Source organism: Protopterus annectens, chromosome 9.part0 (assembly GCF_019279795.1).
Source record: "Protopterus annectens isolate FY-2018-M chromosome 9.part0, PAN1.0, whole genome shotgun sequence".
Lineage (NCBI taxonomy): Eukaryota > Metazoa > Chordata > Ceratodontiformes > Protopteridae > Protopterus > Protopterus annectens.
In genome coordinates this window covers 204,691,942-204,716,967 of record NC_056743.1, presented here as the reverse complement: position 1 = coordinate 204,716,967, position 25,026 = coordinate 204,691,942, and the positions used below count along the sequence as shown (strand labels likewise).

General features: G+C 45.3%; 1 protein-coding gene across 1 annotated transcript in view; it reads right to left on the bottom strand.

The window, feature by feature from the left end:
• The window catches only part of FNBP4 (formin binding protein 4), a gene marked incomplete in the record, with an annotated part of 825,158 nt that overhangs the window by 685,400 nt on the left and 114,732 nt on the right, over positions 1 to 25,026 (bottom strand). Inside the window, 1 exon segment of the mRNA XM_044082091.1 lies at positions 18,332 to 18,452. Coding sequence (XP_043938026.1) covers positions 18,332 to 18,452 — 121 coding nt within the window.

The following is a 25,026-nucleotide window of genomic DNA, read 5'->3' as shown; positions in this document are numbered from 1 at the left end:
TGCCAGCTTTCCTCCCAAGGGGGCTGCCATTTGAGACCTGGTTGGCATGCAAAGGGGAAAGTCAGTGGGTTTGCTTTCTGAAAGATTGTGAGTTGTCCTCACCACCTCTTTGTGTAGGAGCTTGCCATTGTCTGCCTCTAAACGATCCTTGGGATTGTCCTCTGCCCCTCGGGCGCCTGTATCTGCCTCTTTGGGGTCTGCCTGTGGCGGGAAAGGACCAGTTTTTGGAAGGCCAATTTCTATTAAAACGTAGGAGTTGAACCTGTAGAAATTCTTTCACAGTTTGCATTGATTTAGCCTTTTCCTCCATTTTCCTTAATACCTCCTCAGCATTAGCACCAAATAGTACATCCTTTTGAAGAGGGGCATCTAGTAATTTAGCTTTGACATGATCAGGCAAGGCTTGTTCCTTGAGCCAGGCATGCCTATGTATGACTGATCCTGTAACAGCAGCTCTACATGAGGCCTCTAGAGCATCAAAACCACATTGTAAGGTATGCTTACCCACTTGTTCTGCACTATGCATCAAATCCTGCAACTCCTTCAAGTCTGGTTGTTCAGGTTGTGACATTTTACTTTTCAATTGTGATAACAAAAACTGTTGGTATTTAAGCATATGAAACTGACAGTTTAAGGCCCTCATGGATAAGGTAGCCGAGGTATATACCTTTTTTCCCCACCTTTCTAAGGATCTGGAATCTCTCTCGGAAGGCAATGGATTTTTAGCAATGGAGGCCTTAACTCCCTTGGGGCCCTGTGAGATGGTTTCTGGGTCAGCAGCATGGCTTTTGTATAGAAATTGGTGTGAGTCAGGGACCCTGTAGTACCTGTCAGGCTTAACTGGAGCTGGAGGTAGAGAGTCCGGGTTGAGGCAGGCCTCCGAGTAAACATCATCTAGGATGTCCAAGACAGGAGGTATAGCCAGAGGCCTGTGCTGAGGAAGCAAGAGAAATTCCCTGAGCCTTTTCTTGGAATCTGAATAATCCTGGCCTTCCCAGTGGAAGTATTCCCTTAAGGTATGCAAAGTTTCCCAAAATGAGTAATCCTCAGGGGGGGATACAGAAAGGATGGACTCCTCTGCATCAGAGTCTTCAAAAGGGGAGTAAGAATGTTACTGATCATCAGAGTACTCTGAAATAATGGAGCCCTGATCAAAGGAGGGGGAATCTTCCTCCACTCTAGGCCTTTTGTCCGGAGGGGGCTGAGAACCTCTGATAAGAGCAATTAAATCCTCAGCCATTTTAAGCATCTGTTTCTTAGGCATGGGGCCTGGGGGATGGGCCCTGTGTAGCTGGTCCCTTAGAGTGCATGGTTGCTTTAGACTTTGTGAAAGCCTTGATGGAGAAAGAAGAGGAAGGTCTGTAGACACCTTGAGTGGAGGTGGACCTGTCCACATTCTGAGTTTCAACGCCAAGAGTGGCTTCGGTATCTGTAGTCGGGGTGTGGGCCGAGGAGCCTGCGACCTCGGGCACAGGAGCCACCGTCAAAGAAATGTCGTCGGTAGTCAGGGGCTGCGTAGGCGCCTCGCTGAGAACTGGACCACGTGTAGTCGGCTTTGGCGTGGTGTCGGTAGAGGCCGCGGACCTCGTGTGTCGGTCCTTGTCTTTGCGTTTTTTTAGATAAAACCGGAGTCGGAGTATCCGATGACATAGTATAATTAAATGCTTTCCCAAAATAATGCTGGGCGAACTCAACCCGATGCTTAATAGTGCGTTTATTGAATGTAGCACAAAAGCGACAGACCGAGACGTCGTGGTCTGGGCCTAAACAAGGTATACAGAGGGAATGGAAATAATTATGCGGTATTTGCTTCCCACAAGAAATACAATTATTAACTTTGTCTGACATCGGTCTGAGGCAAGAAAAGTTTCCCCAACGGGGTACTTAGCTTTTAAGAAGACTTAGGTTTCCAAATTTTCGTAATCTCAAGAGCTGGCCGACCGGCACTTGCGAACTGCTTCTGCTTCGGGCACCGCGCGGCAAGAAAGACTGAAGAAAATGGCGTCGGCTGGTTCCTTTATACCCCTGTCGCACTGACGTCAGGGAAGAAGCGACGACAACTGACGCCAAACCCAGACTTTGGAATTCGGCCGACCGAGGACCCGCCTGACGGAAGGAGAACCCATCTGTTATGACTGCAGCTGTATGCACGATGAACATCGCAATAGTCTATGAACATCCAGCTGATCAAACAAATTCTGTCGTGTTGGAGAATTCAGGAAAAAACACAGACAACTCAATGGATTGGTTGACATTGACAACAGAGGCAACCTTTGTAACAAAAGGGTTGGTTCTTAAGGAGACCCTATCTTTGTGAAACACAAAATAAAGTGGCCTAATCGATACTGTTTGGAGTTCAGAGACCCGCCTACCTGAAGTTATGGCTACCAAGAATATTGTCTTCCATGACAAGAATTTAATATTACACGTCGCTGCAGGCTCAAAGGGAGTTGAGGTGAGCTTCTGTAATACAAAACTGAAGTCCCATGGCATCACTGGATCAAAGACTGGAGGTCGGAGTAACCATGTCCCTCTCATAAAAGACCTACAAAGCTTATGAGCCATAAGGTTGGGCTCATTAGCAATGTGAAAGGTAGAAATTGCTGCCAATTGCACTTGAATGGTTGCTGCAGCTGAACCCAAACTGAACAGTTGAGAAAGAAATTTAAATATTGCCGAAATACGCACTGTTATAAGGATCAATATGTCTCTCACGGGCCCAAACAGAAAATTTCTTCCACTTACTGGAATAAATCTTCCTGGTAGAAGGCTTGTGGGAAGATGATAGAATATGGACCACTTCCGGAGAAAAATCATGAAACCTGACTAAGGATGGAACTGGAGCAGCCAAGCTGTCAACTTGAGGGTCTGGATGGAGGGATGCAACCGTCATGACATATGAGTCAGCAGATCTGGAGCTGGGTCCAGAACCCAGGGCTTGTCCATTAGATAGGGTTGAAGGAAGGGAAACCAAATTTGACGAGGCCAGTGTGGGGCAATGAGGATCATCTTGCTTCCCAAAGACTGTGCTTTCTGAATGACCTCTGATATCAGAGGTAACGGTGGAAAGGCATAGAAAAGACCGGAGGGCCAATCATGAGCTAGAGCATCCCTGGGTGTCTCCCCCTCCGGGGGGGGGGGATAAGGGTGAAGTAGCTGCTGCATTTGGCATTGAGGGGGCTGGCAAATTGATCGCAGCAAGGCTGACCCCATCTGTGGAATATCTCGTCCACAACATAATTGTTCAGGGACCACTCGTGAGGCATTAGGATAGCTCTGCTCAGCCTATCGGAAATCACGTTGGACTTCCCCGGTATGTGCGCTGCAACTAGAAAGCGTTGAGAAGACACCGCCCACTGCCAAACTCAAAGTGCCCCTCTGCAAAAGAGGTATGATTTGGTTCCTCCCCGTTTGTTCAGGTACCACACCATCGACATGTTGTCTGAGTGGATTGAAATTGTCCCTAGAGGGAGAAAGCTCTGAAGTGCTTGCAACGCTAATAGCACTGCTCTCATCTCCAAGACACTGATATGCAAATGGGGCTCGTGATCCCGCCACGTGCCTTGGACAGTCCTGCCAAGATAATGCCCCACCCACCCGATCTGGAAGGCATCCCTGAACACCGTGGTAACTGGAGAGAATGGGACAAAAGGCTTGGCTTGCCCACCTTGAGATTGCTGGCCTGAAGCCACCAGCGTAGATCCCACTTGCACGTGTCGGTAATCAGAATAGAATGGGAGAGTGGAAGATGCTGTACTGAACATTGAGCGAAAAGCAGCCACTGAAGAACCCTCACGTGTAGTCTGGCAAGGGGAACTAGCATGATCGTGGCAGCCATGGTCCCTAATAACTTGAGAACCACTTTTGCCTTGACCTTCCTCAATGGCAGTAAGGCGTAGACCTGCTGCTGTAGAGTTTGAATTCTCTGGGTCCTCATAAGCACCGTATCTAGCTCAGCGCCGATAAAAATGACACACTGCGAGGGCAACAAGGCAGATTTTTCCCAGTTTAAAGTAATTCCTAACCTTTGGCATAATGTAATGGTGGCATCCCTGGTCTGTAATAGTAGATATCTGGTAGTGGCAGAAAGGAGCCAGTCGTCCAGGTACAGAAACACTTGGAATCCCTGACGTCTCAAGTGAGCCGTTACCACTGCCATGCATTTGATGAACACCCTGGGAGCTGTGGTGAGACCAAAGTGCAGAGAGTGAAACTGAAAATGACTGGCTCCCAGCTGGAAGCATAGATGACTTCTCGATGCCCTGTCCATCTTCATATGGTAGTAAGCATCTTTGAGGTCGATGGAGCACATCCACACATCTTTCCCTAACAGAGGGAGTATTGACTAAGGTGACCATGCGGAACTTGGACTTTTGCACATGAAGGTTCAATTGGCTGAGATCCAAGATGGGTCTCAGGTTCCCTGTTCTTTTCGGCCCCAAAAAGAATCTTGAGTAAGTCTCTAATCCTACTTGGTCTGCGGGGACAGGCTGCACGGCTCCCTTTGAAAGCAACTTTTTTTTATTTCTAAAGTTGAGGAATCCCTTGTGACTGGGTGGAAAGTCTGCGATTCTCTTGGTCGGAGGGGGAGGAGAAGAGAAGGGCATATGATAACATCTGGAAATTATCTTTAATACCCACTCATCCTGAGTGACGTCTTGCCAGGCTTCTGGGTATAAAGAAATGCGACTCCCGACCGGCTCCAGAGACGCACAATCGGGCCTCTCTTCAGGAGTGCTGGTAGGGAGAAAGTACAGTTGAGTACACTTACCATAAATGTAGATGTTAGAGTGTATTCACTGCAGCAGTCATTACATTTGGGTAATCTGCTGGCAGGTTGCGCTCAGTCGACCTGAATTCCAAAGTCTTGGGTCCCGCGTCGGTTGCTCTCTCCTCTTCCATGACGTCAGGTCGTCAGGGGTATAAAACATGCAGCTGACACCATTTTCTTTAGTTCTTGTCAGGTGCCCCCTATATATATATATATATATATATATATATATATATATATATATATACACGCACACACATACATAAATACATATACATATATACAAACATATATATATATACATATACATATTGGAAGTTGTACCTTTAGAAATAGCGTACATGTGTTCGTAGATGCGCTGTTTAAGTTGACGCTTAGTTTTGCCCAGATAAAATACAGGGCATAATTTACAGGAGGTTAAGTATATAATACCTTGACTTTCACAATTAAATTTGTCATGGATAAAATATCTAACCCCCCTAATTTGAAAAGTAGAACCAATTTGAATAAACTTACAATAACTACAGCGCCCACATTTATACACCCTTACTAACTTTATATTGTTTAATAGGTAATTCAAAAAGAGTTTTCAGCGAAGTTGCTGCCTCTTAAACCTGGTTGATTTCTTTGAAACAGTCACCAAGGCCATTGACGAGGGGAAGGTGGTCCACACAGCCTACCTGGACCTCGCAAAAGCCTTCGATACAATACCCCACTCGGGCATTATAGATAAGCTCACCCGCTTAAATATAAACCCCTATGTCACTAGATGGGTTGCAAACTGGCTCAAGGACAGAACCCACATGGTTAGAATTGCTGGAGCCATGTCAGACTCCAAACCAGTTACAAGTGGCGTCCCACAAGGCTCAGTCCTGGGACCTCTCTTGTTCGGTATATATTTCTCGGCGGTACAGGCCAACACGGAAGAACTGTGGCTGACCAAGTTCGCAGATGACTGCAAACTGGGCGCCATAATCAACTCTCCAGCCGACACAAGCATCCTCCAAAAGGGCCTCATAGAAACAGACAACTGGTGCCAGAGCCATGGCCTCAAGCTAAACGCCAAAAAGTGTATAGTCATCCCCTTTGGCAAAAACAAAGTGCCTACAAATTACCACATAGGTGGTAATCCATTTAAGTACAGAAGAAGCCATTAGGGACCTGGGGACCCAAGTTGATAGCAATCTCTCATTTGACAACCACGTGGCCAAAGTGGTTAGAAAAACATTTTATATAGCCCACCTAATCATGAAGGGATTCACATCTAGATCAGGGGAGGTTATCGTGCCTCTTTACTCATCCCTCATCAGGCCCATAATTGAGTACAATGCCCCTTTTGGGATGTACCTTACCAGACACCTGCAGCAACTGGAAAGACCCCAAAAGTACCTCACCAAGAGGATCAAAGGGCTCAAACAAATGCCATATGCTGCCCGGTTAAAGAAACTCCAGCTCTACTCAGTGGCATACCACCTGCTCAGAGGCGATCTGTGCCAGACGTATAAAGCCATGTCCAACCCGGAATTAATGGACATGCTGCACCTCAGAAAATCCAAATCCCATCGAGCTACGCGCTCGAGAGACTTGAACCTCAGCACTGAAATAAATAGGACATGCTGGAGAGACAGATTCATAACCCAGAGGCTCCCTTCACTCTGGAATAAAATCCCAGTCCAGGTTAGGCAGAGTCCCACATTGACTCTCTTCAAGAGGAATCTTGATGAGTGGATGGGAGATCATAGATTTACCCCGGCTATCACTTCTGTGTCACTGTTAGACAGAGGCACAGTATACTAACCTCAAAAAAAGGCATAGCAAAATTAATTTAAAATGGGTGGCGAAAGCCAAACACACTCTGGCTAGGCTTATAAATGCCCTAGGGCAGATAGCCTAGTATGAACCTATGAACCTAAAGCGGGTAATGTCTGGTTCCTTCCTGTTTGCTGATGTATCAGACCACTGACATATTGCCCATCTGAGTAGCAATCGCCCCAGACAGGTTAACGTCTTGAAATGCCTGCAACGCTAGAACTACTCTCATTTCCAGGAAACTAATATGCATCTTGGCCTCTTCGGGGAACCAAGCAGCTTGGACAGTCGTTCACAAGTAGTGCCCCCTGCACCCCAAATAGGAGGCCTCCATGGTCACCATGGCCATGGGGAGTACAAATTGATGACCTTTGCAGGGCTGATTTGACTGAATCCACCAAAGAAGGTATTTCTTTGCACGCCTGAATAATCATGACTGACGTGGTTAACAGGTGAAGAATGGATCACTGAACAAAAGGTTTCTACTGAACAGCTTATAAAACCTGGCCACAGGAACGAGGGTGACAGTTGCTGCCACTGACCTCAGAGCTTGCAAGAATAATCAGACCAGAAGAGAAAACCTCTGAATCACTTACTTGACTTAGGACCTCAGTGTCTGTATTAGAGTAGAGGGAAGACCGGCTATCTCACAGACTTGTGTCCAGACAAGCACCTATGAACTCCAGGCTTTGCTTAGGTGTGAGCTGAGATTTCTTGCAACCGACAGTGATTCCCAGATGAACACAACTCCAGCAAGTAGTCCCTTGCAGTCAATGCCTGGTTGGAGCAGTTAAAAGCCAGTCATCTAGATATGGAAACACTTGGAATCTCAGCAGTCTCAAGTCGGCTGCTACCCTGCGATGCACTTGGTGAACACCTTGGCTGCTGTGATGAGACCAAAGGGCAGTGCTCTGAGCTGGTAATGGCTGGCTACCAGCCTGGAAGCACAGATACCTTCTGGAGTGTCTGTTCATTTTGATTTGACAGTACACAAAAAGACTCCTATCTGGAAACCCAAATGCTGCATCTATATTCTGGCTAACAGTATTAATATCGTTACACAAAGATTTAACCCAGAGTAAGAACTAGTTATTCTTGCATCCCTTTACTGGAAAGGCTCATCCAGACTCTGGTACAATTTGTTGTGAAAGGTTAGTTTGCTTTTTATTTGTTGTATTTTGTATTACTTTATTGCCTTTTTCTATTTCATATACTATGATTTGTTTTCTTTACACTGTGTTTTACTTGTATTCTGCTTTAACTGCATTTTAAAACTTGAAAAGAGACCACAGCTTTGTCTCTTGCGAGTCAATACTGTTGTGTTCTTAAATACCATTGTCTTTCTAGTTGCCTGTCCCATAAGTTAATTTGACCATATATCTCATTTCCTCTCTGCTTTCTCTGGCTGGTGAGAGTGAGCACAATTATTTTGTGAAATCACTCCCCTTCAACTATTCAAATTTATTGGCCATCCTACTGTATTCTTTAGTACCACAATACAAGAAAATGACTGCCCCCTTTCAATCTTGCTGTTTTAAAAATAGTAACTCCACTAAACTTTTTAGACAGGTAAAACTTAAGTTATCTACTTTCACATCTAACTCCTCTAGTGCACACTGCAGTATTCAGGATAAACCATTTTTTCATCTTATTACGCATCTATTGCAAGACCACCAGTTATTGGAGAGCCCACATTCTGCCTCTCAGTAGTCATCTTGGGATTAGTGCTTCTGTTTTCTCCTGGTGAGAGAAGGAGTGCAGTTGCATTATTTTCTGGAGTGCGCTGATCATCAGAAAGCCTAAAAAACTGCTTTATAGGTGACAGCTTCAAATCTGTGCTTATATTCCTGATCCTGGTAGGAGTACGAGCAGAGTGCATTGATTCCTGACTCCTTCTGGATGGAGAGGGAGTGTCTGTGCTTAACATACCTGACTGGTCTGGTTGCTATTTGAGGCATCTACCAGAAAAAGGCTATAAGCCTGCAGACCCTTGCATCATCTGGGTCAAGACTGTGGATCACCAAACAGGCCGTAGCCTGCTTCGCTTCTTGGGATTGGTGCTAACATTTTGCCTCTGGTGAGATAAGAAGCAAAGGAGTATTGTATCCCTACAGAGTGAAGCTGTGCTAACACTAACATTAATAGTAGTCAGCCAGTAACCATTCATGCGACTCCCCTCTTTTCATCATTCTTGATCAGCTAATTCTTCATTTTTCAATAAGTATGGCTTGATTTCTTTCTAACTTCAGAATATCTGCCTAAATGTTTCTGCCTTAAATTTTCAGGGTCTACATATTAGTTTCCCCTCAACTGTTTGGCAGTGCTCTGTACAGACAGACATCTTGAGCGACATTTTTCCTGTAAAAGGTATATAAAAAGAAACCGCTCCAGTACTTGGTAATAACGACCATCCCTTCTACCATGCCTAAACGTCAGTTTCCTGTGCCTTCTCCCATTAAGCTAGTGAACTTGGGCATTCTAAGGCAGTGTAGCAACTACCTCATGTACACAGACAACCTTCTCCTCTTATCTTTCAATATTCAGACTTGAGAGAGATGCACTAACAAATCCAAATTGGAAGCCATGCACTTAAGCCAAAACCAGAATAGCTGGTCAAGAGGAGAAGCTCAACACCTGCACCACACCAAATGCAACACATGGCCCTTCAGAACACCCACCATCACAGCTCTCGCATAAAAACACAAACCACACACGCACTTTTGCGGAGGCTCTCAATAAAAATCTACCCAACCAGCAGAGACTTCCAAGGCAGAAACACACTACCACCACAACACAGCACAAACCACAAGACACACAGCTCACCTACACAGTGTGCCCCTCAACCTAAGCCCTTAAGGCAAAACAAATTGCCAAATACACTAATCACAGGTGACTTGATAGTGAGGCGCACTGATGTCCCACTCACCTTCTCTTTATTCAACCTAGTAACAGTCAGCTGTCTATCAGGTGCCAGAATCTGACACCACACGCACTCTTGTCACTCAACAAGTATGACTCTGTCACTGTCCATGTGGGTGTGAATGACCCGAGACGCACCTCCCTGGACTACATGAAGAGACACATGGAGGAGCTCTTGGATTATGTGGCCCAGGCAGGTATAACCCTAGCCCTCAGAAGCATCCTCCCATCGCTTAGAATGATACTGCAGTACAAGCAGAAAATGACTAACTTCAACAATTGGCTGAGTTGCTGGTGTCATTCTAAGGGGATCCAGTATCTGTCCACTTGGGATGACATGATTGACCGACCTCGATGCTTTGCCAATGATGGCCTGCATCGGTCACCCCTGGGTTTCCAAATACTTGCTAATGCTCTTGCCACCCCTTATAACGCTTTTTTAGGCGATGTTCCAAAGACCAAATTACCACCATAGCAGCTATAAATAAATGCAATCTGAGGGTCATGCTGCTCAACACTAGAAGTTGAAATCTCAAGATGTACTTGCTCGAAGCACTCCTCAAACTGGAGAACATTGACATTCGTACTGTAATGGAGATCTGGTTTAAAGCAGCAAAAAGCACCCCTGCACTACCAGGCTATAACTCATTCCACACCCTTCTGCCCCAGAACATGGACCGAAGCTCCAAAGGCAGTGGTGTCTCCATATTCATAAAGGATATGCACAACTCCAGACTAGTTGCCCAGCACAACACATCTGCGATGCTTCAGGTACAACACTGGGTAAGACGGCGATTCAGGTCGTAGCTTGCTATAGGTCCCCAACCATGTCCCAAGAGTCTCACTCCACATTCCTAAGCACCCTGGAAACTATTAGGGTCCAACCCAACACACTCATACAAGGTGACTTCAACTACCCCTCCATCAACTGGGAAAACTACTCATGCACCAAAACACTGGCCCAACGCTTCCTGGAATTCATCAATTCCAATGCCTCTACCTACCTCCTGGTCTGCAGCAGGATTTCAGTATAGGTATTTGTGGGAATCTGGCACTCTGTAATACCTGTCAAGTTTTCTGGGAGCAGGTGGAAGGCTGTCAGGAGTTAAAATGAATTCATGAAAGACATCATCAACCCCCTCTAAGATTGGAGGGATGGCCAAGGGTCTGTGCTGGGGCAGGTCTAGAAACTCAGTCTTCTTAGACTTAAGTCCTGTGATTCCCAGTGGAAATGTTCCCTGAGGGTATGAAGGGTTTCCGCAAAGGCAAGATCTTCTGGTAGGGAGGCAGAAGGAATGAATTCCTCTGCATTTGAACCCTCATAAGCAGTCAGAGGTTATCGTTCCTCTGCAAAATCTGAATAATCAGACTTCTCAGAATCCTGTTCTGTCAGTAATTCAGAAGTGTCTCTTTTCCTTTTAGAAGTTGTGGCCTGACTACCCTTGATAAGTGTGATAAGATCCTCTGCCATTTTAAGCATTTGAGCTTGGGGTGGTGAAGTAGGAGTAAAATGGTGGCTAGAGGTGGTTTTCCTAGGATTGGCCTTGCCTCTAGGCCTGAGAGAATCCATCGGTCTGAGAGAAATGGTAGTTGGAGGAGAAGACGTCGGTTTTTGTCTAGATTCAGTAGTTCAAAAAAACTCAACAGAAGCTGGTGCCTGCGTCCTGGCTCCAGACCCAACCAAGGCAGAAACGCAACCTAAGGCTCAAAAGACAAATAAGATTTCTATAGCATACAGGACTCTGAAAGGGTCTCAGCAGAGGCCTGCAAAGGTACTGAATTGGGCATCAGGGGCTGCAAAGGTGCCTCAATGAATACTGAAGAACTGACAACCTGCTTAGCAGTAAAGTCATCGGAAGGCTTAGCCTTGTGTGGTCTTCTCTATCTTTTTCAGAACGTCTATGGATTGTTGGCGGATGGACGCCATTTCGGAATGCGAACACAGAAGACTAAAATACCTGGCTACAATAAGAGCTCTAGGACAAATGGTTCTCGCATTAAAGAGGGCACAGAACCAGCAACGGGAGACGTTGTGATCTGGGCCTAAAACAAGTGATGCAGTACGAGTGCAAGTGGTATTTGCTTTCCACAGGCGAGACCATTAACTTTTTCGGACATCAGTTAGTCCAAGAAAAAAGGATTCCTAAGGGGGTACTTCACTTTAGAAGTTTTCAGCTGTAATTCAAACTCTGGTAGCGACGGCCGACCAGAACACTTGCTAACTACGTCTGCTATGGGCTCCACGGCAAGAAAAACTGATGTAATGGCATCAGCTGCCCTCCTTTATAGCACTGACGACCTGACATCAGGCAGCAAATGACAGCAGCCAATTTAGAAAAACCACTGACTCTGGTATTTGGGTCAGCCGAGGACTACCAACATCAGGGATAACCCACAGGTGATGACTGCAACAGTGAAACACTAAGAACATCTCCCTTATTAGCCACAACAAAAAGTTGAGATCCCCCCCCCCCATCAAAACCTCTAAAGCCAGCTATGAAGGCAGAATTGCGACAGACACTAAACAACCACAAAGCCTTCTATAGTTATATCAAGAATCTAAACTGCAATACCCAGGTTTGCTCAGAGTTGTTGCACAATGGTACCTCCTATACTGAGCCAACAGATATTGCCTACATACTGGCCAACAGATTCAGTGCCAACTTCACCCCTCTCTACCCCCAAATGACCAATCACAATACCAGAGGAACGCCAGGCACTCAGCATTACTACAGCACAGGTTAAACCTGCATTGTCCAAGACCAAGAATACAGCTTCCATGGGATCTGAAAATATCCCTGGATGTGTTCTACATGAACTACAAAGTGAACTGGCACCACATCTGTGTGCCCTGTTCAATCACAGCCTCACCTCAGGCTTTGTCCCTACCGAATGGTGCACTGCTACAGTTTATCCCTCTCCATAAAGGGGGAGAGACTACAGACCCTGGGAATTATCGCCCATTAGTCTGAAGAGTCTGACATGTAAGGTTATGGAGCGCATCAAGGACATAATTAACAAGGCTATAGGGAATCTCCAAACTCTAGATCCCACGCAATTTGGTTCTGTGAATGGTAGATCATGCCTGCTCAACCTGGTTGACTTTTGAGTCAGTCAACAGAGCTATGGATGAGGGAAAGGCAGTTCATACAGCCTACCTTGATCTGGCCAAGGCCTTTGATACCATTCCCACTCAGGAATTATTGATATCCTCACCAAGCTAGGCATCATCCCCTATATCACTAAGTGGGTTGCAAACTGGCTCACAGATAGAACCCACAGCGTGAAAGTAGTGGACTCCAAGTCAGACTGCTGACCAGTCAAGAGTGGAGTCCCACAGGGATTGACAGCCCCACAGGGATTGGTCCTGGGTCCTCTCCTGTATGGCATGTACGTCTCAGAAGTCCAGGCCAACATGGAGGGATTCTGACTGACCAAGTTCGCAGATGACTGCAAGCTGGGAGCCATCAACTCCCCAAATGATGTAGACTTCTACAGAATGGCCTCAATGAGACCACGGACTGGTGTTGAAACCATGGCCTTAAGCTTAATGCCAAAAGATGCGTCGTCATCCTCTTTGGGAAGAACTCGGTTCTCACCAATTACCACATCGATGGGAGCCCACTGAAGGCGTTTATAAGAGATCTGGGGATACAGGTTGACAACCTCTCCTTCGACCCCCACATTGTCACTGTGGTCAAAAATTCTTATGTGACATGTCTCATTACCAAGGGTTTTACATCCAGGAAGAAAGAGGTCATCATCTCTCTCTACTCTTCCCTCATTAGGCCAGTCATAGAGTATAATGCCCTATTTGGCATGTACCTCACTAGACACATGCAACCAACAGCTGGAAAGCCCACAAAAGTACCTCACAAGGAGAATCCTAGGCCTTAAACACATCCTACATGGACAGACTCAAAAAAAAAAAAAAAAACTCCAGCTATTCTGCCTCATATCATCTACTAAGAGGCAATCTCTGCTCGACTTACAAAGCCATGTCTGGCCAAGCTGTTAGAAACGCTGCATCTAAAGAAATCTCAATCCCCTCCGCACCACATGCTCCAGAGACCTCAACCTCATTACCACAATCAAATGAACATACTGGAGGTGACAGGTTCATAACCCAGAGACTGCCCATGCTCTGGAATATACTTCCCATACACGTCAAGCAGAGCACCTCACTGGTTCTCTTCAAGAGAAATCTTGATGAGTGGATGGGAAATAAAAAGTTCACCCCAGGGACCATTCCCATGGCTCTACTTGATAGAGGCACTGGGAACTAATGTTGGGCAGCAGGATGCCAGGGCACTTCTATGGGCTAGGCTTGTAAAGGCTCCAGAGCCATTAGCCTAGTACACACCTATGAACATCCTGAAGACCTATCAAGCACATCTAATTGTCGTTTTGCAACCAAAGCAGAACCATGACCACATAAAACTTTGAACACTGTACAAATTGGTTTAATTTGCAGAGATCCACAACTGGTCTCAAGTCCCCTTGTCTTTTTTGGCACTCAGAAGAAACCGGATTATGTTCCAGATACTCTATAGTCTGGGGGGTCCTCCTGGATGACTCTTTAGCAGCTTTTTTTTTTTTTTTTTTTTTTTTTTTTTTTTATTTCTAGAGATGCTGCTTCCCTCTGACTGGGTGGAACAGGTCAGAGAAAATGATAACAGTATAAATTCTAGATATGATCCTCTGCACAAAGGAATCTCCTGTACTAGATAACCAGGTTGGCCGGTGCAGAGGCAAACATCGTCCAACTGCCTCCAGCAGGGAACAGTCTAGGCCTCCTTTCAGGAGTGCTGACAGGGCTTTATCCAAGAAAAAATCCTTGAAGCCCTGGTTCACCAGGCCACCTCTGCTACCAGGACAGCGTCTTCCATTACAGTTCCTCCTCCTCCTGCTCCTGGGGAAGTATCTCTGCATGAATCATGAAAAAAAGACCCTAGGATTTCCTAAACCACATTTCTTTACCTCCTCAACGATCCCTAGAGAAAAGGTCTTTGAGGGGTTGAAAAATGTACACCAATGGCAGACAGGGTTTTTTTTCCCTTTTACTCCCATCTGGAGTGTGTGTCTTCAACCTTAAGGCCAAACAGGGAAAATCCATCAAAGGGTGCAATGATGAACGAAGACAAAGGGCTCTGCAAAATCACAATTTTGTACACGCATGTCTCCTGATGGCTATGCCTGAAGCCACCACCAGTGCAGTACCTCCCACTGCGTGGGAACTTAGCCTCATGGATACAATTGAAACAGACTGCAGGGTGGCCAGCTGTGAGGAAATTCACCCTTGACTGACATGGAACCAAAAATAGACTGGACAAGCTCTTTAGTCAGATCTATTTTAACCTTGTAAAATGTGCCAGATAATTCAGCAACCTGAGGACAGACGTCATTGAAGTATACATGTGCTTCCCAAACCCAAAGCCCTGGACTCTGTTAGGGAGATCGAAAGATGAACTCAGTTCCTTCTTAATGGCTACAGCCACAACCATGGTGCCAACTAGGACTTCCTTGCTCCAGTGTACACTGCCCTTCGGGGGGGGGGGGGCTAAAATCCTGTCTGGTCTTTTTGTATTGGCTCTACAGTGTCCAGCTCCTTCTACTGCCAGTTAGAAACAAAGCCAATCAGCTCATCAGCCGGGGGGGGGGGGGGGGGTAACCCAAGAAGTAACAGGCCAGACTTGAAAGTGTCCAGAAACACAGAATCCTCCTAGTGGGAGGCTCCACCTTTTTGTTTCAGGGGCTCCATGATGTCTCCAAAGGAGACATACGGAGGTAGCGATCTGAGGAACCCCTCCCTCTCTTCAGAATTGGTGTCCACCGTGACAGAGATTTCCTGAGAAAATCTAAGTACCTCTTCATACACATTCTCTTCCTAGGGACTTCCACAATGGGATGCTCTAGGGAAGTATCAGAAGAGAAGACTATGTCCTGACAAACTGGCTCGAGACTAGTTTGGGCTAGTTGTCCCAGTGGAAAGGATGGACAAGGCTCAAAGCAAAGAACTGGATGAGGCAAGGTTGACTGATCCAAAGGGGGCAGAGATGTCTCCTCTCTAGACAAGGAGAAAGCCCTCTCCACGACCTCAAATGGCAGGATTCCTAGGGGACATAAGTCAACTGCACAAGAGCGAGGGATTTCTCAAAATGCCGGCTCCCACAACCCAACGAGCTCTCCACACGAGGAGGGAGTCAGACCCAAGCAATCAAAAGATAAAACCCCTGAGGGGAAGAGACTGCCCCAAAAACTTTCGGAGTCAACTCCAGCCCCCAGACCCGAGGCCTTGGCTCTGAGAGTCTTCCAGCTCTCAAAGACTCTGAGCCAGTTGGCTCACTGGAACAATTGGAGTCAAAAACAGTCTTCAGATACAATGAAGACACCCCCGAGACCTCAGACCAGAGGGCTCCGAAATAGTGGGTTAGATCAGAGAAAGATACCAAGGGGGGGGGGTGAGTGGACAAGGGACACCTCACAGATCCAGTCAGAGCTGGGAGGACCCCCATTGGAATCTGCTCTCTGAAAACTTCCTCAGCATCCTATTCACATCAGCTTCTGGAAGACTTAAGAGATGTCATGGACAGAGGTTTTCATGGAGATTCCTCCATGAAAGAAAGTCGTCACGATGAAACTGGATCCAATAGAAGCAGATATGTACAGATCCAAGGAGACCTAGATTTCAAAACAGTAGAATCATGCGGTGGTGGTGCTGCTGTAGCATTGTCGCCTCATAGCAAGACATTGTCCCATTCGATTCTCAGCTAGAGCATCTTCTGTGTGGAGGCATACGTGAATGGGGCGTGCCTTCGTTGAAGGTTGTGCATCAGGGCTGGTAACCCGGTACGTAAAAAATCCACTACCAATCATTAGCGGACCGGAGTTCCGCTGTGGCGACCCCTAACCGGGAAAAGCCGAAAGACACAAACAAGAATCAGAGACAGACAGATCCAACTTCTTATGTACTTTTGAAGGGGGCTCAGATGAAGGAGACAATGTGGAAGAAAAGTCAGGAAACCTCTTACGGGAGTCCTTTTCCTTGGACATTGACTCTAACTTAAGCATCAGACGTTTTCGTAGGGTTATAAGGCCGAGCAACTAAGGAAGTAGAGGAATACAGATAAAAGCCTCTTAAAAATAACCTGTTCCTCCGATCGGTTAAAGTTCTAGAATTACAACCTGAACAGATTGAACAATCAACTTCTAGGCAATGCATGCATTCCCTGTGGGCATCTGAGTTGGGAAGCTTATGCCCACAGGTAACTCACTTTTTGAGCTCCATAGGCTTGTCAGCAATGATGTACCATAAGCAACAATACAGTGGTTAGAAGATGAAAATATACATAACCTCTAAGGACAGAAAAAAAAGTAGTGTTTTTTTGCAAAAACATTAAAAAGAGGAAACTACCAAAATGTTACGGAAAAAAACACTAAAACGAGTAAAGGAGCAGGAGTGTACCAACAATGGCAGCAGAAATCAGCTAAAATCAGTTCAAAAATTAAAGGGAGATGCGAGTACAATAGAATATAAAAGTTAGAACTTTAACCTAACTCATGACAAACAGGCTACAATAACTTCAAAAACACTCGAGAATAAACAGATGCGCATCTAAAGATGATGGTGGCAAACAAGATCTGAGGTATGTTAGGTTGCCTGGCCATTATGGGTAAAGGGAGACGCTAGACCGTTCTTGGAGTCAGTGATCTGATCAAAGCGGCAGAGTCAAATCAGAGAGACTGATCCAATCCCATCAGGTGAGGAAGAATGGACCAATCCCATCAGGTGAGGAAGAATGGAAAGGACAAAATCAGATTTTGTTCTTTCTATTTTGGTACCAGGATCTTCCTGGAATAAAACAAAACCCTGCCCCTAACCAAGGAGACGGGACACCTATCACCCTGAGCAAGCATATGGTGAACAACAGGGGAAGAAACAAAGTCTGGTCTGACAGATGAAGAGGAATCCCCTGAAAGGGAAAGAAACTCGCACTGCAGTCTGTAACCTTCATGGATTACTCTCTGTGCCTTTCTGCCTGAAACAATCTGTTGCCAAAGACAGAAATGGAAGTTCAGATTTTCTGGAAAGATTGAAGGACTGCCAGGATGGGAGGGAGTTTGAAATCTTTCATACATTTATTCAGCTTGTTGGGCTGTCCTGTTTGAGGGGGTTCCTCCTTTCTTCAGATTAGATTTGACAAGTGTCTAGGTACCCCCAACAGTCAAACTGGACGGACTGATGAAGTAGTATCTAACTTACTACAGATTCATGATCCAAAAAATCATTCTACAGTTTAGTTAAAAAGAAAAAAAGCTCAGCTTGACATCAAGTAAAGCAATCCACAAAGGCATTTGTATACTGTATGTAATGCGTTTCAAAGATTTTCTCCTTAATTTACAGAGTAAGAGTTTAGAGATGAGTCATCTTCCTTACCTACCGCAAAAACTTATCAGCATTTCCTTTCTGGTTTAAACACTGCAGATGAAGCAGCACTTAAGCTATGTAATGCTACCTGCTGTCTGACAGTTTAGCAGGGTATGATGTGTTAAAAAGTTTCACCACGGATTCATGGGTTAGATTTCCACAATTTACATTTGCCTACTGTACCAATGTTGAGCAAATCACTTAACCAGACCTTCAGGACCTCCACTGAAAATAGGACAAATGGACTACTTAATTAAAAATATAAATATATTTTACACATTTCAAATGGTCATGCAAACTAAATTTTTTACCCACAAACTCTGTGCATGCTTTCACAATCTTCTGCTTCTGAACTACGACATGAACACTGTTACACTACTAATTTATGGGCCACTCTTACAAACCTTTTGCTTGGTCTCCATACTTTGGACTGCCGTACCACTTTTGGCAACAGGTGCTGCGTTTACTTCCTGAGATACCAAAGCCGACTGAGCCACGTATGCTCCATCAGCAAGTACTGCAGTGCTAAGAAAAGAAAAAGAAAGAAAGAAAGAATCTCGGTTTATCATAACTCCATACAAATAAACTACTATAGCACATGTGTGTACTAAATACCAAGGCTTGAATGCTACTCTAGTAAGTAAAACTACACAAACTTACTACAAATTCATATACTGAACATAAGTACTATGAAATAAAGTAAAAACACAGTTGTGTGAGGAGTTTGCTATAAAAGTAGCGCTATGTCTACTATCTATTTTAAAAGTGTGGATATTACTCATTTCACATTACTTCCACTAAAACAATATCAGGTAATAGGCTTAGAAAAAAATATAGTTTTACAACCATAAGAGAGCTCTGCATGCTGCTGTGCATTATCTATCAAAGACAGAAAACTAGCTACACCACAGAACAGACTGCTGTGTGAGGTGAATGTCTTAATTTATTTTCCTTACATTACTTAAGTAATTTTTTTTCTCCTTACAATCTCATATTATTTCTTGAAGACTGCAGTGTTTATTTTTAGTGCTGTGTGTTAAACTACTAAACTTCTGGTTAGGAAAGAACAAACCTGTGTCCCAGTCAATGGATTTAGAAGCTAACTGTGAATTGAGGGGAGAGCTAGAAACCAGTACTTGTATTTAATGGGAAAGAAAACATTACAAAGTTTTCAAAAGAAACTTTCACAACAGACTGCTCTAAGGAACGAACGAAGTAGTTCTTGAGCTGTCCAACCTTCACATTAATTTTACCACATAGCTGCCTTCATGATGTCTGTCCGAATCCTGCACCAGAGAAAGACAAGATTCTGAGCGGGGGTCAGGGAGGACTTGGGATAATTTATCCGGAACCCCAGAGCCTGCAGGAGGGAGAGAGTTTTCTGCAAATGGAGCAGGAGGGATTCTTTGCTATCCACCTGGATGCGCAGGTCATCTGGGTAAGGAAAAATCTGAATTCCCTGAGTCCAACAGTAGGCTGTCACTTGAGTCAGGCACTTGGTGAAAACCCTTGGAGCTGTATAAAGTCTGAACGGCAAAGCCGAGAACTGATAGTGAGAAGAGGCCACAGAGAAACAAAGGCATCTTCTGAAATTGGGCCTTATGGGTATGTGGAGGTAGGCATCCTTGATGTCCAAGGTGGCCATGAATCCCTGGGCAAAATCAGGGGAAAAGTGTTTGAAATGTGAGCATCCGGAAGGTGGGCATTTTCAGGAAAAGGTTTAGATAGGAGAGATCCAGAAATGGTCTGCACGGATCCACTTTTCTTGGTACTAGAAACATCCTTGAATAGAAACCTTTTCCCCATGTTACCTGTGGGACATGCTAAATGGTGCCATGGGCCAAAAGATCATCCAAAACAGCTTAGAGGAGAGAGGGCTGACCTTTGGGGGGCAGAGGGATGCCCCTTCCAACTGGGGAATGATCCAAGTCATGAAGTACCCTCTTTCTATTATGTAGAGGACCCACCTGTCTGTAGTGATGTCTCCCCACACTTGGAGACAGTGAGAGAGCCTTAGAGAAAGAGGGATAGAGGGACAGGGGGTGGATTCAAGAGTGGCAGATAGTCGCATACTACCTACCCTGTCTTGAAACTGAGCCTTTTGTGCTGGTGGCTGTGAAGGTCTGGCAGTAGTTGACTGTTTGCTGGCAACCATCCTGGGTCTTGAAGAGGGAGCGAGCACAGAGCGCTTCCTAATAAATTGGGTTTTTGAGGGATAATTCCTTTAAAATTTGGGGACCGGTGTTACAAACAAATGCTTTAAGTCCTGCAGCTCCTCCCCCTTTTGTTGCAGTCTCTTAAAAAGTTGAATTGTCCAAAGGTGCATCAAGTAATTTTGCCTTATATCAATCTGATAATGGCTGTAGTCGTAGCCACAAACATCTCTTAACAGCAGATGTCGATGCAGCAGATCTAGCCAAGACCTCAGCAGCATCATAGCTGCAGCATATGATGTGTCTAGTGACTTGGGAGGTCAAAGAAATAAGACTGGACAGTAGAGCTTTGGCTGCAGTATCAGGGATGTCAAACAGCTGGAGTCTTTTCCTAAAAGAGCTAGAGTATATTTGGACACATGGGTCTGACAACTGATAGCCCTGAATGCCAGGGTAGAGGATGTGTAGACCTTTTTGCCCAAACATTCCATAGCCTTGCTGTCTATCCAGAGGCAGGAGGGAAGAAGGAAGGAAGGAGCTTGGAAGCCTCATCAGTGAAGACAGAGATCGGCTAAAGGACATTCCACTAGAAATTTAGCTGCCACGAGAGACTTTGAAAAATCTATCAGGTCTGAGTGAAGCAGGGGGCTGAGAGTCAGGATTCAGTGCAGCTGAAATGAAAGCATCAAGGAATGCTGGAAGTGCTGGGGGTTAGCTGCAGGGGAATCCATCTGGAGAAGATCACAGTACCTCTTCGGTACCTCTGTCATCTCAGAAGAATTCCATTTAAAGTGCTCCCTCATCTCAGCAATGTTTTCCCCAAAGCTGAGAGCTTCTGCTGGGGAGTCTGCTTCAGCTGATTCTTCCTCTTGGGAAGCTTAATGAGAGGAGAGGGGAGTTGGGAAGCATAAGAGCAAATCTTCAGAGGAAAACTCAGAATATTCCTCCTCTTCCACCTGGGAGCGGTCTAAAGATTGGGGCCTAGGGTTCAACAAAGGTGGAGGTACTGGTGAGGCTACTGTAGAAGTAGGTCTGAAAGCCATTAATGCATTCAGGAGACTATGTGAAAGCCTGTCAATCTGGTTGGCTTTCCGCAGAAGGAGATGCATGTTCTTTCTCTTGAGGAAAGGCCTAGCAGGTGTCTGCACAGGAGAAGACCTAGGGTCTGACAGCAATGACGTACTGGAAAGGTCCGCCTGGTCAGCCAATGCAAGCCTGGGTTCCCCCTCAGTGTCAGAGATTGACATCTGCAGGGCCTCAGAGGATGTGCCCTCCCCACACAGGGTCTGAGGCTTCCACATTGGTACCCACTGTACCAGTAAGGGCAGCAACTGATTGTTCCTCCAGGCTGGCCAAAGGATGAACGTTGGAAGGCGGAGGCACAGCAGCCATTGCAGGCCTTAAGGTCTTGGCCTTCTCCTTGGGTGGCTTGGCAGGCAGATCGGAAGTCCCCTCCATGCCTAACGTTAGCAGTTTGGTTCTCGAGATATATATTCAAAGCATGTAGTCTTTAACGCAAAGTTTTCTGGACAAAGGCCTGGCAAATGGTGCAGGCCTTAGGGACGGCTTCCTTGTGGGGAATCTAAAGGCCGCACTTGCACCTACCCTTTCTGAATGACATGAACAAGCACTAGAACACAATGGCACAAATAAAGGTTCCCCAACGGGGTACCTAACTTAAGACAGTAGATCCGATGGCCAGGTCAGCAGGAACAGGTGACATTCGACTGGTGGCAGAAGTTCTGAGGAATGGTGCGTGCAGACATCACTTTTATGGCCCACGTTCATCTAGCCACGTTGGATGCCCCCATGCACCTTGCAGTGACTGCAAACTTTTGAAGATTGGCCGTATGCTCGGGTAGCAAGAGGAGGAAACCCAAGAGTGAAAAATACTGCAACATGAGAATAGGAGGACATCTTGCAATTACCCACTGTGGGGGCAAATAATCTAAGGCATGCCACCATGGGGGAGATGCAGAGAGAGACTGTAAAGCTCTCTGTGTGTTCAAAAAGGCCAGTGAGCAGCATTCTACTATCAACAAGAAAAAAAAAAATTGAAGGATAAAATAAATGCTTTAAACAACTGGCTAGTAAAATAGTGTCATTCTAGGGGAAGCCAGTGAGTTTGCATGGAATTAAATGCTCAGACCTACCTGCTTTGCTAAGCATGGCTTGCATTTCTCAGCCCTTGGTTTTGTATACTGGCTAAAACTTTTTGCCATGTGCATAGTGCCTTTTTTAAGCAGAGTTCATCTGATGGACATCCCAATATAACACTCCAATCTAGATAACATCAAGGTAGTACTGCTGAATGTCAGAGACCTAACAAAGTCTCTGAACTTGAGGCCGTCATAATCTTCAAAATATCAGCACTTGTGTAAATACAGGCACCTGTCTCCACTGTAGTGATAGCACTCCTTGCATACAACAACAATCATCATGCACTCAGATCCCCTAGCCGCTCTGAGGTAAACATCTGTATTTATTTGCAACCCCACTAGCTCTTGAAGAATCTTGCATGCTGGTTATCTGGAACTGGTAGATGTCTTGGGTACACTCAAGAAAAATTAACTTATAAACCATTATAGATCCCTATCTATGACCCCTTCGCATCATGAATACCATAACCAGTTATGAAAGTTAACAGTCAAACTAAGTACTTCAATGGGTTACTTTGACTCTCCACACAAACTGGCAAGCATTTACTACCTGCAACGAATATGCCCATAGGATTTCTGAACTTTGTAAACTGCCTATGCAAATATCAAACTGTCCCCCTACCTACCGGGGTGTAAATTTCTTGAGCCTTGTTTCACAAACATTTTCCCCAATTGCACCACCCCATTGATAACCCACCTCCCTGGTCAAATCTGACCATCTCTCTATGTTCTCTTTGAAACCCTCTGGATTGAGGGATTACTCCAAAACCAAGTATTTCCGTGTTATACATCTTAATGAAAATTAGAAATGGTAAAGCTTCTGAGAAAATCTACTAAATGAGGCCGATGTCTATGCTATGAATTTTTCTCTCTCTTAGACAGACGCACTATGGTATCCATACCAATCCAGTGTAAACAGCAGCAAGCTCATTACCATACTTGCACTGTGGAAAGTACAGTGGTGTACACTTACCATAAATGTAGATGTTAGAGTGTATTCACTGTTGCAGTCATCACATTTGGGTTATCTGCTTGCAGTAGCCCTCAGTCGGCCTGATTTTCAAAGTCTTGGGTCCTGTGTCAGTTGCTGTCTCATCTTCCATGACGTTAGGTAGTCAGGGGTATAAAGCATGCAGCCGACACCATTACATCAGTTTTTCTTGTCCCAGATGTCAGGTGCCCCCATAATGGGAAGCAATTATATACAAGGTTACACCTCCAACAAAAAAGCAAATACACCAAAAAGCTTTAAGCATAGTAAACAAGAATAGAGGACTAGTCAATAGAAGTCAGGGGCTGGAGAGAGGGTAACCAGGACTGCAACAGTGAATACACTCGAGCATCTACATTTATGGTAAGTGTACACAACTGTACTATGTTCTTCGTGACTCACTGTTGCAGTCATCACATTTGGGTAGATTCCCAAAGCTAAGAATGGGAGGAGGTAATCAGATAACATTAGGACCAACTATAAGACCCTGCAAGACTGCAGTTGCAAAAGCAGCTCTGATTTAGAAAAAACTGGCAAGTGGTAAAGCTTGGTGAAGGTATGTACAGAACTCCAGGTAGCAACTTCTAGGATGTCCCTGGTAGGGACACCTCTGAGAAAGGCTATAGAGGTAGATGCAGCCCTAGTTGAATGTGGTTTAATCCCCTGTGGAGTAGGTTTTCCATTGTGTTTATGACAAAAATGAATGCAGTGGCCTATAAACTTAGGAATGGTTTGCTTTGAAATGGCCTTCCCCTCTGCAGCAAATGCAACCAGCAGCTTTTCAGATTTCCTGAGAGGTTTAGTCCTGTCCAAGTAAAATCTAAGTTGTCTGTGCACGTCCAATGAGTGCAGTATTCGTTTCCCTTTATTCTGTGGATTAGAAAAGGTTGGCAAATGAATGGACTGATTAAGGGCCACATTTGATAACACCTTGGGCATGGAGAGATTGGTCCTGAGGGACACCCTGTCCACATGAAAGATGATGAAAGGCTCCACTGCCATGAGGGCCTGTAATTCAGATACTCTTCTTGCTGAAGTGATGGCTAGAAGGAAGGCTGTTTTCCAAGAAAGGAATTTCAACTCTGCATTTGCAGCTGGCTCAAAGGGAGGTAGAGTGAGTTTTTCCAATACAAAGTTGAGGTCCCAGGCTGGAGTAATGGCTCTCATGGGTGGTCTTAAGTTTTTGACCCCTCTGAGGAACTGCTTCGACAGTGGATGAGAGAAGAGGGGTGGTTCTATATTGTAATGAGCTGAAATGGCTGAGGCATTAATTTTGATGGTGGAAAAGTAAAGGCTCTTGTGAAGCATCTCAGTTATGTATTGAATAATATGAGGTAACTTGGGTGCTGCTGTGCCTATCCCCTGAGTTTGGCTCCAGGAACAGAATCTTTTCCATTTTTCAGCATAGGATTTTCTAGTACTAGGCCTCCTTGCCTCCAGAATGACATCCATCACTTGTTTACTGAGGGGTGGTAATGGAGAGATCAGGTAATGAGCCAGACTGCCAGGTTCAAGGTTTGAAGCTGTGGGTGCAGAATCTGGCCCTCATGCTGGGATAGCAGGGTAGGAGTCTGAGGCAGATGCCATGGTGCCAACAGTTGCACACTGCACAAGAGGGGGTACTAGTGTTGGCGTGGCCAGTCTGGTGCAATCAGTATTGTCCTTGGTTTGTCCTGTTTGATCTTTAGTAGTACCATGGAGAGGCAGAGGGGGAAAGGCATAAACCGATAGGTTTTTCCAGGTAAAGACAGGGCATCCACTTTCCAAGCTTGTTTGTGGGGCAATTTTCCCTTTTC